This window comes from Papaver somniferum, unplaced genomic scaffold (assembly GCF_003573695.1).
Source record: "Papaver somniferum cultivar HN1 unplaced genomic scaffold, ASM357369v1 unplaced-scaffold_137, whole genome shotgun sequence".
NCBI classification, from domain to species: domain Eukaryota; kingdom Viridiplantae; phylum Streptophyta; class Magnoliopsida; order Ranunculales; family Papaveraceae; genus Papaver; species Papaver somniferum.
Window position 1 is genome coordinate 18632979 of NW_020622934.1, and position 14486 is coordinate 18647464.

The window sequence follows — 14486 nt, forward strand, 5'->3', positions numbered from 1 at the left end:
CAGATGATTATTAGGTTAGTAATAAATTAAATTAGTAATGAGCATAAGTTAGTCGTTTCCTAATTTTAAGACACCTCTTATAAACGTAGGGAATATGACCTAAGCACATTACATGTTCCCACAAATGGAAAGATGCCCAAAATATCGTTCTTATCATTAGGCTTAGCAGTCAGTTGGGTTGGATGTTATCACGATCTACATGATAATTGGGTCTCAGGAAGCAATTCTGATCTCTAAGGATAGAGATGGACTGGGGAGAATAGAAGGTTTTAGAGAGAAAAGATATTTTGATTACTAATTTTTCATGAAAATGCAATTACAGAAGATTGAAGCTTATAAGGGAAAACAACCTCAAGTACCGGCACATGCCACTCACACGCCTAGTATTACTATTTTTACTAAAAAAGCATTCGGTCTCCCCTTAACAAGTAGGACAACCCATAACCGGGGCATGACATATGGGCAACTGGCTCTGCCCTAGTCAAGGTACTCAATGATATTGAATATTTTAATAAAAATCATCATGCTCTATAAATTTGGACCAGGATTCGATAAATTTGTACCATGATGATTTAAAAGAGTCGGCATGATTATATATTTAAACCATGACGAGTTTTCATGGCCAACTTCTGTTTTAAGATTGACAAGAATCATCATGATCAAAATTTAGGACCACGATAATATGAGACATTTTAAAAGTTAATTTTTTACTCTTTTTATTTTTAAAAATCATTTTCAAAATTGTATCACGCAACTAATTTTTGTTTTTGTAATTTCTAGACCTTAAAAATAAATAAAAAATAAAAAAATTCTCGATTTTTTCCCAATTTCCAAACGAAATAACTGCATCAAAAGAGCACACAAAGCAAAGGAAGGAACTCACCAATTCATTTATCATTCAATCCTGTGAAGTAATATCCAAATAGGCTATCAGCAAAAGAACACACAAAAGAGGGTAAACCCCAGCTCCCTTCCGTATGAGTCAAATGGACCGTCCCCGTCCAAGAGAGCGTCCATGCATCCTTCCCCCGTCAAGTGGGGTCTTGGAGAATTTGAATTCAAATCTTTCTATATTCAAAAACAAATGATTAATGTTTCCGTTAGACAAACATTAATTAATGATAACTAAGTCCTAAATCATCCCCATTTTCAAACATCTCAGTTTCTCCTCTCTTCTACTCCTTTACCTACTTATTAAATGTAAGTGTACATTACATCCATCACATCACAAACCAATCAGATGAAACGTCGTATCGTACACCTACCTTTTCTGCAAGTCCAACTTCACCCACATCACTATCCGTTTACTCAGAGCACGTGAAAACATGATCCCTGTACAGTCAATCCAGACATTACTTTACAGTGTCAAAAGGCGTAATTGCTGAACCGTTATAGTTTTCAAAATCTAGATTGAGCGGGGCTTAAGCTCATCTTCACTCTCTCTATTTTCCCCAAATCTTATAAATTTCTACTGAAAAAATTCATGGAAATTAGGGTTTCTTTCAGATTGAGAATTTCTTCTTCTCAGTTTTTTAATTTAATCTAATTTAATCATCGTCGGAATGTCGTTTCGATTTCTTCGAAGGAATACAAATCAATTAGAAGGAAACGAGAATGATTTTGAAACCAGTAGTAATTCAATTCTATTACCTCCATTGAGAGATCCATTATCAGATAACAGATCTTGGAGTACTACTACTAGTAATAATAATGGAACTCCAAGAGCTAGTGGTGGTGGTAAAGGGAAATTACCATATTCTGAACCAAATTCAGCTCAAAGTACTCCATCTAGGAGTCTTCCTAAGAGTGTTTCTGTAACAGGATGTGTTAAACCTCATCGCGGTGGTGATGTTGGCGCCAGAGGAGGAGGAAGTCATCCTAAAGTTTGTAGAAGGGTTTCAGTTGTGCCGTCTGAGATATTACCTGTGGATGTTCAACATTTTGAGCTTGTTGAAGATCCATCTTTCTGGATGGATCATAATGTTCAGGTATGTGTCGTTATATCTTTAGAATTCGAACGATTAGTACTGATTATGCCTTTAGATCGTAATGTAGAGGTATGTATTGTTATTGTTTTCTTTAGAATTCAAATGATTAGTATTTTAATTTGTGTATTTCGATGGTTTATTGTAGGTTTTGATAAGAATTAGACCGATTAGTAACGCAGAGAAGGTTACTCAAGGGAATTTTAGATGTTTGAGACAGGACAGTGCGCATACCCTAACATGGCTTGGGAATCCTGAAACTAGGTTTACTTTTGATCATGTTGCGTGTGAGACGATATCGCAGGTACACACATGACCAAATTGTAACAAATTATTGGGTTTTGTTGTTGTTGTTTTGCATTTGAGAATCCGGAGTATGTTAGTGACTGACGGATGTTTGATATGTGTTGTAGGAGAAGCTATTCATGGTTGCTGGATTGCCCATGGTAGAGAATTCTATGTCTGGGTATAATAGTTGTATGTTTGCTTACGGTCAGGTACGTTGGTACAGTTATTGAGGTAGTTTTGGGGATTGTGCAATGGAAGATGACATTTTGATGTGGTTCTTGCAGACGGGAAGTGGTAAGACATATACTATGATGGGAGAGATACATGAAATGGATAGATATCTTAATGAAGACTGTGGAATGACTCCTCGTATTTTTGAACATTTGTTTATGAGGATTCGAGATGTAAGATATCACAAGGAAACTCTGGTGACTTGAGATAATTGCTTTCTTACATATTCTCTGCATTTTCCATTTTCCCTTCAATTTTACCTTAAGTACTTCATGTTTCTCAGGAAGAGGAGAACCGTCGCGAAGAAAATCTGAAGTACAGCTGCAAGTGTTCCTTCCTTGAGATTTATAATGAGCAAATAACTGATCTCTTGGAACCCTCATCAACTAATCTTCATGTAATTAAAGCGTTTCTTGCGATTTCTCAGTTCATTTTTGATCCATCTGGTCATTTCTGATATACCTTAATATTTGTTGTAGCTTAGAGAAGATATAAGAAAAGGCGTATATGTTGAAAATCTTACCGAACATGAAGTTACCACCGTTAAGGATGTTGTCGAGCTTTTATTACAGGTGAATTTTAGTTGCACATTTACCATTTCTGATTAGATATAGCAGCTATTATAACTCCCAAAATTGTGTCTGTCCAGGGTGCTGCAAATAGAAAAATGGCTGCAACAAACATGAACAGTGAGAGCAGTCGCTCCCATAGTGTTTTTACCTGTGTCATTGAGAGCCGATGGGAAATGGATTCCACAACTCACCTAAGATTTGGAAGGTTAAACCTTGTAGACCTTGCTGGTTCAGAGAGGTAATTGTTGAATTCAAACTGGTGTCATGTGCTATCTTATGCTTGTTCTGATATTCGTCTACATTTACATTTTTAGGCAGAAAAGCTCTGGTGCTGAAGGAGAGCGCTTAAAAGAAGCTGCAAACATCAACAAATCACTTTCAACTCTAGGGTAATTTATTTTACTGTTTGTTTCTTATTCATTGCTTGATTGTGTGCTCAGTTAAACATAGCTGAGTCTTGTTTGGGAGTCCATCTGAATATTTTTGTTTTTGTTCTCCTGCTGAAAATTTGCAGTCTGGTGATCATGACTTTAGTAGATCTAGCGCATGGGAAACATAGACATGTCCCATACCGTGATTCTAGACTTACATTTCTGCTTCAGGTACATCCTTAAGCCCTATGAAGATAGATTGTATCTATCAAGGGTCTCAAATCCTTAACTGCAGACTATGATATTTGAACTTTTGCGGGCAGGATTCTCTTGGTGGAAATTCAAAAACAAAAATAATCGCCAATATCAGTCCATCTACTTGGTTTTTACCTCTATCCTTGAGATGCATTTCATTTCAAATATCTGTGAGGCACCCAACTGCCAAGTATGTTCCAGTTCTGTATTTGAAATATCTTTTATGCATTCTTGCAGCTCTGCAAATGAAACTCTAAGCACTCTAAAATTTGCTCAACGTGCCAAACTTATTCAGAACAATGTGAGTATAATATATATTTCATATGCAAACTACCCTGTTAATCATGGGATTAAATACTTATACATTTCTATCCTTTCTCTAGGCTAAGGTAAATGAAGATGCTTCAGGTGATGTGTTGGCATTGCAGCGACAAATACAACAGTTAAAGGTACATATTGTTTCATATTACGTGTTAATCCCACCACACAGACAAGCACCAGTAGAACTGATCAATTGGTGAATTTGTCAATGTTTTTACGAAGCAGGATCAGTTGTTTGTGCTCAATCATCAAAAACCATCAAGGGATCTATCACTTTGCATGCCAGATTCTGAGCACTTTCAGTTGGGTGATGATGTTCATGAAACAAACTATTCCACTCCGAATAAAAGAATTCCTAATTTCCAGAATAGTATAAGCATTACAAAAAAGAAGGTACCCTTCCCAGTCATATTACCACTTTCTTAATATTTAAATGATAAAGTCAAGCATGTGACAGTGTGTGATTTCCTGTATTAGATGAAATGCATTGAAACAACTTTAACTGGTGCCCTGAGGAGAGAAAAAATGGCTGAAGCTGCAGTTAGCAGATTAGAAGCTGAAATCGAACACATGAATCGCTTGGTATGCCTCCTTATCCCACCGTATTGGAATCTGCCGACTAGCTGTGGTTTGTGCTCATGCTTTATTATATATATAGCTAACAATACCACCACTAATTGTAGGCGCACCAGCGAGAAGAGGATGCTCAGCGTACTAAAATGATTCTAAGGTTTCGTGAGGAGAAGATTAAAAAGATGGAGTCGCTTGCAGATGGATTAGTGACTGCCGATGATTTTCTCAAGGAGGAAAATGCCGCATTATACGAAGAGATTCAGTTGCTTCAAGCAAGAATTGATAGAAATCCAGAATTAACTCGATTCGCATTGGAAAACATCAGACTCCTTGAACGGCTCAGAATGTAGCTCTCACAAACATTTTTTCTATTAAATGGATAAAATTGTGTTTCTTCTACCAAGTCCACTGTAGAGCATGAGCGATAATTTCTATAAATTATTCACATTGTAGGTACGAAGATTTCTATGAAGGAGGGGAGAGAGAAACTCTATTTAGTGAAATTTCCGAACTGCGTGATCAGGTTTGCGCACTTAGCTTTTTTTTTTTTTTTTTTAGTTTCCATTCCAACTGCAACTCAATATGATCTGAAAGACTGAAACTGTGTTTCTCCTCTTTGTAGCTCATGGAAACCTTGGCGGGGCATTACCAGCAGCAGGAAATATCTTCAGGAGCAAAGATTAAGGTCTTAGTTAAAGCATGCAATATTAACTTTGCATACTACGCATTTGTGTGTTTCTTATCATCCAATATGTACCTTACTTACCTTTAGATTTTACATTATACAGGAACATGGCAGTCACTCCAAAAGGGAGTTGGAAGATTGCAAGAGAAATCTAAATGCATGTTTGAAAATCAATGATAGCTTGAATAGGTAATTGACATTCATTACTGCTGCTTTAAATCCATTAAATAAGTACCAGGAGTTTTTTTAAAACATGATCCTGGCATGGCAAACTAGCAAGGAATCTTACTTATCTCGCTAATTTGTTTTGTTGCTTGTGAATTTGTTCACAGGGAAGTTGATGAATTGCAGAGGGATCTCAACAAGTATCTGAACCATAGTGAAGATCCTTTTGATTCTGTAAGGCTGATTCGTGAACTACTAGATAATACAACTGTTTAAGGTCATTTTATTTGTTGTGCGCGTTTCGGTTTTGATTGTGTTCTTTTACCACTTGCACCTATTGCAGGTAGCTGATTCCATATCCAAGGAAGCTGAGACAATTAAACAGACAGAACAGCAATCATCTGTAAGACTTCAGTTGTTTTGGGGAGATAGTTTTTCCCTGGCTTTCTTAAGTATTTGATATCATGCATTTTTTGTTGAGTGGCATTTATTGAGTTTTTTTTTTTGCTGATTTGTATCACTTAAACAGGTTGAGATTGTATCTGCCAGAACTGATTTGGATGAGACTAGGTCCTATGCTCGAGAGGATGATGAGGTTCTGAGAAAAAATGAGCTGAAGATGGATAGTACTTTAGCTCTTCAGCTTAGTGAAACTGAGAATGATCTGATGGAAGCAAGGTACCTGATTGAAGCGATGGAATCTGAGCAGGTACGCTTAATTGAAGAGCTGGATATTCTACAGAAGGAGAATTCAGAATACTTAGAATTACTGAGAAATGGAGAATTTGGACACAGGCAAACTAAGCTTCAGCATGAAAATCCATGTGAACCTTCAGAGAGGGACCAACTAATTAAGAATCCAGCTCAACTTAATCGTACCTTGGCTACAGAAGACAATGTTGCAGGTTCAGTTTTACAATGTAAGCTGGACAGAATGAACAGGGATCTTGAGGAGGCCAGACAACTAATTAGGCGGTATCAAGATGACCAGGAATCAAAGCAACACCAAGAGAATGAATTCGAAGAAATCCGTCAGCAGGTTGAAGTGGAGACAGCAAAAGCAATTCTTGACTTACAAGACAACCTCACCACACTACAACAGGAACTCCAGGACAAATTATGTCTTACTACCGAAGAAAATATGAGACTGAGAAACAGTCTTTCTACCAGAGAAGACGAAATGAAAGTATTGACCGAGGAATGGGAGAAAGCGACCTTAGAACTAACAGCTTTCATTACAGATGGTTGTAGATCCCTTGAGGATGCTTCTGATCAGGTGCGGGTAATTGCAAATTCTTTTCCTGAGAGTGAAGTTTGGATTAGTGAACATGTTGAGATGGCTGCCAAAAGTTTTTTGGAAAAGGAAAAGACAATCGAACAACTACGGAAGAACCTAGAAGATGCATTGAAAATGGGTTTGGATATGGAGTTGAAATTGAGCTCCTTGAAGGGAGCAACACTGGCTATAACTGATGTTCAACAGCTAGAAAAGGATAGAGAAACAATTTTGTTACGTTCACAATTGAGCGAGAAGATTCACATGATACAGGATCTCGAAAGTGCACTTCAAGTAAAGGAGGATGAGATTATTGATGCAGAAAAATGTGCTGCTGCTGCATTTGTTGTTGTGAAGAGGCTGTCTGATTTTCCGAGAGCTGTATGTACAGAAGTTGCTGAGAAGGAAGATCCCGAGTTAAAGTTGCCTATTTCTGTTGAGCAGGATAAAAACATCCAGATTAGAGCTGAAGAAAATATCCAGATCGTAGAAGCTATTAAGGAATCTGAAGAAGGATGCAGAGATACAAGAGAGGTACTAGTTCAATAAAAATATTGGTGGCTCTTATATGGCAGTATACCATTCCATTGACCTTAATAATGGTTCTCCTTTTTGATAATTACTAATTAGTTACTGTTATTGTCTTTTGATGTCCCTTCATTAGATGCACTTCAATCTCAGCAGTGCTATATTGGTAGCTGATGAGAAGATTAATGCAGCTACAGACTTCTTTGTTAAACTAGAGGAGGCTCAGGCAACAATGCAAGAAGCTGATACTATGTTAAACACATTGCTGGAAGCAAATGAAAATGCCAAACTCATGACTGACAGGTGGAAGCAAGCAGGAAAGAGACTGAAGAAAGAGCGAGCCAGCTTGAATGAAGAAGTACGGCGGCTCACAGCTACTGTTTGTCTACAACAAGGAGAATATGAATCATTGGAGGGCCAATTCCATTCAAGTTTAGTGGAAATAACAAACTCAGTCTCTTCATTGGAAAATTTTGTTGTCGAAATGCAAAAAGATGTAGAGGAGAAGTTCAAGTTAGTTTATTCTGATATTTCTTCTTTAGGAAAGGACCTACTGGACTGTGTTTGCAACTCAAGATCATCGCTGGAAGATATTTGGTCCGACATAATGGAGAAAGGATTTTCTTTATTTGTAATGTACCAGTGTCACATAAGAGGATCATTAGAAAAAATCTCGAGGCTTAATTCAGAAGCTCCCATTCTCCAGCCGGGAGAGAAAGGTTGCAATTCCATACCATACAATGTCCAGGAAAGAGGCTTTGTGGAGAAAACTACATGTTTCAATGGTCCACATGGAATAAAGGAAGCAGATCAAAGTTTTGAAGCTCTTGGTGAAGTATCTAATCCAGGAGACACTACAGACCTCAGATATTCCTTGGGAGAAGGGGAAAAATCCAAGGAAGAAGAACTGGGACTAACAGAAGATAATCTGACAACTGAGAATGATTTGCTAAAACAAGAAATTGCTCGAAAAGACATTCTTTTGAAAGGCTTGCTCTTTGATCTCAGTCTGTTGCAGGAATCTACCTCCAATTCCAAGGATATTAAAGATGAGACTGAACAAATGTTTGCAACTCTGACAGGAATTCAAGAAGAACTAGCGGTGAAAACAACTCAGCTCGACAACATCTTGGCTCAAAATAAAAAACTCGAAGAACAACTGGCCGAAACTGAAGCTGCATTAATTATGACAAATTCCAAATTTGAGCAAGTTGAAGAGATACAAGATGATTTGATGAACCAAAATTCTGAACTGAAATCTCTTGTAGATGATCTCTTTACTACAAAAGATGATGTAGAAGGACAACTGGAAGAAAAAAAAGAAATCATCAAAAATTTGGAGGAAGAGATCCTCCGCATGGCTTTTAAAGTGGAGGAAAAGATTCTGGCTTCAATTGAGGATATTGAGGATGAACTAAGAGCAGTCTCTGACGAGAGGGATAATCTCCGTGAAGAGGTCATCTCCCTGAATGATAAGCTTGAGATGGCAAATGCACTTGCAGATGAGAATGAGGCTGTTGCTGTTGAAGCTCGGCAGGTGTGTACATATATGCTTGTCTCTAGATATATGCTTCAAATTATTGCTGAACAACCCAAATTTACACTGTTGTAGGAATCAGAAGCAAGTAAATTATATGCTGAACAAAAGGAGGAAGAGGTTAAAATTCTTGAACGTTCTGTGGAGGAGCTTGAATATACCATAAATGTGATGGATCAGAAGGTAATTTCTTCCACCTTTATTTTAAGTACGACATTTGTTGATTCTTTAATGTTGTCTGGGAACCTGGCTTCTTCGTTTTAGAAAAACTGGAAAGTAATAAAATGTCAAAAGGCCTGCGCAAGTGTGAAACTTTTAGAACTACGGCTACCATATATGCAGGTGTCTAGAAACTCCCAATGCATATCTACTCCCTTAGTCCTCAACTACTAACTAGTAAATACCATGTTTCTTTTCAGGTGCATGAGATGGGCGAGGAGGTAGAGAGATACCGACTAATTGATGATTCGCAACAGGAAGTCCAAAATTCGCTACATAGAACATTGACTGTTGAGAACACTAAACAAAATATGGCATCTGAATATTCAGACGACGAACGGCAAATGGAACATCAGATATCAAGGTTGGAAATGTTGAGTTATAATTCTTAAAACTCTACTATCATTTTTATTTTTTTGAAGCACTACTTTTATTGTTTCTCTCATCTTTTCATTATTAAAATACTGGAAATACACTGGCAGGCACCTGGATGATCAAACTCTGCCGCCTCATGAGTATAGAGACCAGATAAGAATTCTGGAAAAGAAAAGAGCAGAACAGGCTAAAGAGGTGAACTCCTTACTTCCCGAGAGTTATTTTTGGTTGATCTGTATGTCTTATGTATGTAATTATTGCATTTTCCTGCCAATACTATGCTGATCGCATAATGTTTTCCATGTTTTGAAGATCAAAGAGTGCAGAGACTACATCTCAGAACTGGTATTGCACGCAGATGCTCAGGCGTCCCTGTATCACCAAAAGGTACATTAACATACCTTTGAGCAGTAATAGTTCTAATTTTATCACTATAGCAACTTCTGGACTTATTCAACCAAAAAAACTGAAAACAGTCAATCGAATAAATTGACACTAGCACAAGCAAATTATGTGTCTTGTCCAATGTTACAAGCAATCCCTCACTTTCTGCAAGATTGCCAGATATGCAAGCAATTAGGGCGACTTTCATGTTCATCTTGTCGACCCAAGCACTGTTTCCCTTCATTACTTAAGATAAATAATCCCTTTTGCTTGAAACAGTACAACGAGTTGGAGTCCATGGTTCGCGAAGTGAAGAAAGACTCATCAGCCTCCACTTCTGTGGCATTACCATCAGAAAAAACAGAGAAAAGTTCAACAAGGCCAAGAGGATCTAGCTCACCTTTTAGATGCATCCAGGGTTTGGTTCACCATGTGAGCATAGAGAAAGATCAAGAGTTATCAATGGCCAGACTTCAGATAGAAGAGCTGCAGGCATTTTCGTCCAAACAACAAAAAGAAGTAAGAACTGCCTGCTTAGTACTAAAGCTCTTCCTATATGTTGCAAAAAAAAAATTAGCTGATCTGTTTGCCTCTCAGGTATGCGTGTTAAATGCTAGACTTGCAGCAGCTGAAAGCATGACACATGATGTGATTAGGGATTTACTTGCTGTCAAACTGGACCTCACTAACTACGCAGTAAGTTTAGATTAGCATTTGATGTTGCCATCTAGAGAGTTCTTCTATACGTTACTTTTCTCAGTGTTCTTAGTTTTTAATCTTCTCTACTGGAATCCAGAACTTGATAGACCAGCATGAGGTTCAGAAGTTGGTAGAAGAAGCTCAGCAACAAACAGAAGAGTCCATTGCGAAGGTATTGTCATACAAAATGCTGATTCAATTTTATTTATTTATGTTGAAAACTTTGAGTTTTTTTTTTTTTCCACTTTTTTTGCGCTTAGTTTTAATTTGGTTTTTGTTGATAGGAGCAAGAAATTATGAATTTGAGGAAGCAGATAAATGACTTGTTGGAGGAAAGACAAAGGTGAGACGTGTTCCTCCTTGCATTCTGGAAACTTAGTGTACTGGGGTTTGGTTTCTCTTTGTCATAGTTTACTCTCAAACTTCCAGAGATATAGATGATGGGAATAAGACTGACTATTACATTTTTGTTTATATCTGAATATGGCTTCCTCTGATATGCAGCTACGTCAATGAAATAAATCAAAAGGAAGCAGATATATTATCTACGCAGCTCAAAGTTGAACAATTAAGAGAACGAGATCACATGCTCAAAGCACAAAATGAAATGTTAAAGGTGCACAGCATCTAAAATCTGAATAGTTTGATCAAACTTGTAACATGTTTTGTAGACCCTTGGTTCAATCCAAATTATTCTTAACATGTGTAACAATCCTACCTGTTGACTAGATGGACAAAACCAATCTAAAGAGAAAGGTGACAGACTTGGACGAAATGGTGAAGAAGCAGTTCGAGTCACAGACTTCCCAACAAAGGGTTCAACAGAAGATGAAGGGGAAGGTATGCTGTAGATTTTGGTTATTTACTCAACTACACTAGTTGTGTCACCCGTTATCTACTACTAACTTTTCTTTGGTCTGACAGGAAAACCGATTCTCAAGTGATGGTAATGCGGAGTTTAGCAAGAGGGTAGTGCATTCAGATAGGCTGTTATCTGATGTCAACAATGAACTTAATTATTACCAGAAACCTTCTAGCCGACATCAATACGACGAGGAAAGACACAGAAACAGAAGACAGGTAAGAACTTAGGTGAAATAAAATGCCATACAAGCTTCAGTAACCAAAACACAACATTATAACAGAAGTTTGTCAGTAATGAGAACATAACTAACCAGTATTTAATGTGACAGGAACGCGAAGATGATTACAATTAGCCCAAGCAAACCTTGAAAGACAACATCTTCCTGAAAAAAAAAATGTTAAATTAAGTGTAAAACCTTAATTGTTGTTCATATTTTTTCAAGTTCGGAGCACGCATTTACTCAGTGAATGGTCTTTCAGCTGTTGGCCTTCTGAAGAGACAGTTCTCCAACAAGAGTTTCAATTGTAAAAAAGAAAATCACGCCTAGCAACTTGTAGGCATAATTATAGTAATAGTTATAGCAATATTTTGTGTATACTAGTTTAGTACCACTATTTACGATTTTTTGCAAAATGTTGTATTGCTGCTGTATTTTGGTCGTGACTTGTGAGTGCCCAACAACTATTCTTTGTGCTGAAGATGGCAGCTTTTGTTTTAATAAAGGTTAACTTGGAAATCAATTTGTTTCCGATTCAAATTTACATGGAATTGTTGTTTTACAAATTACTGATTTCTTCTTATTGCCCTAAACAGTAAATAGTTCCTATCTACAAAAGATTTAGTCATATAAATCAATGAATGGAAACACTGAGAGATATGACAGTGACCCTTATTTACTGATAAGTCTCAACATATTGAATCCAAGAAACATACTAGGGGATATAAATTTCACACAAAACTTTGGAGGTAATCTCCTAATTACTTCTTCCTTCAAAACTCGATCTCCTGCTTCGAACTCGAAGATTGTAAGGACTCGTCCTGAAATGGCCAAGCGCAAACTTGAGTTGTTTTAGAATCAGACCATGACAATGGGCATGGCAAATTGCCCAAGAAAACGAAATGACAGTTGAGGGAAGTCTGGGGTACCTTGGTACAGACATAAATAAAATGGACTTCTGGAGTCCTTCCGAGAGCTGTCCAAGGATACAGGATTTGTTAATTCCCATTTTATCTGCTCTGAGTTTCCATCAGCCATGGGCTTTTCTAAAACAATTACACCAGGGAAGATTTAGCATACTATTTTGGTTACGCATTTCAGAATCCTAGTGTAATGCAAACAAAATTCGCCTAACCTACAACATGTAACTTTATGGTCCACAAGGACAGTTTTTTCAACATTCGTAGCCGGTAAGCTGGAGCTCCGTACGTAATCTGCATTTATAGAACCAAGTCAGGATATACAAATGAAACTTCTGACAAGTATACTCCAGGTCTATTTGGGGGTGAAAGAGCGAAAGAACAAAGATTAAGGTTTTCGTACCAGAATGTACACTCCATTATCCTTGAGGACCCTGACAGTGGCATTAACTGATATGATATATGGTGACTGGATCAAAAAAAGGAAAAACTAAAAACGTTGAACTAAATCAATTCTACAAGTTTTTTAATAGGTACCTTCCGACCTCCTCTAGCATTTTAGACTCATTATCTTGCGAATTATGGCCACACTGAAGATACAAGTATCTAGTGAGTAACCGCAATCATCTCTAAGCAGACATGAAGTTTCTTATATGAAATATAAAGGTAAAATACTCACCATAATAGAGTCCACAGTCCCTGAAGATATCAAACACAAAACAAATAAAAGTTAACAGTAGATAAGATCTTTATGCGACACAGGTCTGGAACTTCAGAATGAAGGCCAAGCTCAAGCTAAAAGGATTGGGAAAAAAAAGTACCTTTATCAAGAACAGCATCAATAGACCCTGATTCAAAACCACTCATATCTCGGACATCCATTTGAATATCTACCAATTGTTCAGGAAAGCTACAATTGAGAACGTTTAACAAGCTAACGACACCGAAATAATGATCCCAACAAGCCCAAATCTAGCAATTCATTCAACATGATCTACAATTTACGGGTGCGAAATATGAAAGCACAATTCACCCAAAGTAATAAGATCACCAATAAGGCAAATAACATAAGAGTAGGATACATTTGAGAGCAGGAATGTCTTGATACTTTGGTTGCATAGCTTCAATCACCACCGACGAAATATCGATGTTTACAATATCCTCAAACCCATCATTGGCCATGTCTTCACTGATAGCTGTGGTAAAGCCATTAAATTCATGATCATGTTATTCACTAATGCAACAACCATTTCAACGAATCCTTAAAATCCTATTCAATTGTGACTTTCACATGAATTTTACTAAATAGCTAACATTCTAAACACACATCCGAAAGGATCCATCTTAAAAATGAATAAAAATCAGAACTTTGAATACAAAATCGAAACCCGGCAAAAAAAAATTTGGTACATTGGGGGCTTAAAATGATGAATCTTAATCATGACTAACCTGCATTACCACATCCAATGACAAGAACACGATTATGTAGAGGTACATAGAGATGAAGAAGAGGAGATAAAGCTGGATATTTTTGGTACCAATCAAATGGTCCTGGATCTTGTGTGTACCTATTGTCCCAGTACGATGGTTCTCCGTATGCTTGTGTTGTCGTCCCCAATGTCATCTTCTTTCTTTTCTTCTCTGTCTGGTATCCGGAAACTGGATTCTTTTGTTTTTACAGTTTTGTTATTGGAAAATGGAAATGATTGGAAACAGAAATGATTGGAAAATGCAACAGCATACACGTGGAGGGTTATGTTAGTGCTGGTCCTGCTGGATAAAAAAGAAAAAAAAAAAACGAATTTAATATACGTAAGAGAGAATTTGAGCCAAGAACATTTGAGCCCCGAGGAGATGCTGGTGCGCCTCAAGATAACTTTTGAGTCGCTGGACAGACAATAATTCATTCCTTTGAGTAGGGACGTCAAAAGAAAAAAAAATACCAAAAATGTCTCTCAACGAGTTAGCTCACTAGTCGCATCTGATAAATTCACGGCAAAGAGATAAATTAACAATAGAA

The 14486-nt window shown here is 37.3% G+C and overlaps 1 protein-coding gene and 1 pseudogene across 1 annotated transcript; one reads left to right on the forward strand and one right to left on the reverse strand.

Moving 5' to 3' along the window:
• Positions 1-1502: 1502 nt before the first annotated feature.
• LOC113334831 (kinesin-like protein KIN-12E) lies at positions 1503-11940 on the forward strand. Its single transcript, XM_026581049.1, has 34 exons — positions 1503-1988; positions 2134-2289; positions 2399-2482; positions 2558-2677; positions 2788-2901; positions 2984-3076; positions 3154-3314; positions 3391-3465; positions 3591-3678; positions 3771-3829; positions 3940-4003; positions 4086-4151; positions 4249-4416; positions 4501-4605; positions 4707-4942; positions 5050-5119; positions 5219-5281; positions 5385-5470; positions 5614-5680; positions 5790-5849; positions 5976-7256; positions 7387-8787; positions 8863-8970; positions 9207-9370; positions 9489-9576; positions 9694-9768; positions 10045-10284; positions 10363-10461; positions 10562-10636; positions 10749-10807; positions 10969-11080; positions 11194-11304; positions 11389-11544; positions 11658-11940. Exons 1-34 carry the CDS (start codon positions 1563-1565, stop codon positions 11679-11681), a joined length of 6354 nt encoding a protein of 2117 aa, XP_026436834.1. The 5' UTR covers positions 1503-1562; the 3' UTR covers positions 11682-11940.
• Positions 11941-12069: 129 nt separating this feature from the next.
• Positions 12070-14199, reverse strand: LOC113334833 (annotated as a pseudogene).
• Positions 14200-14486: the final 287 nt, after the last annotated feature.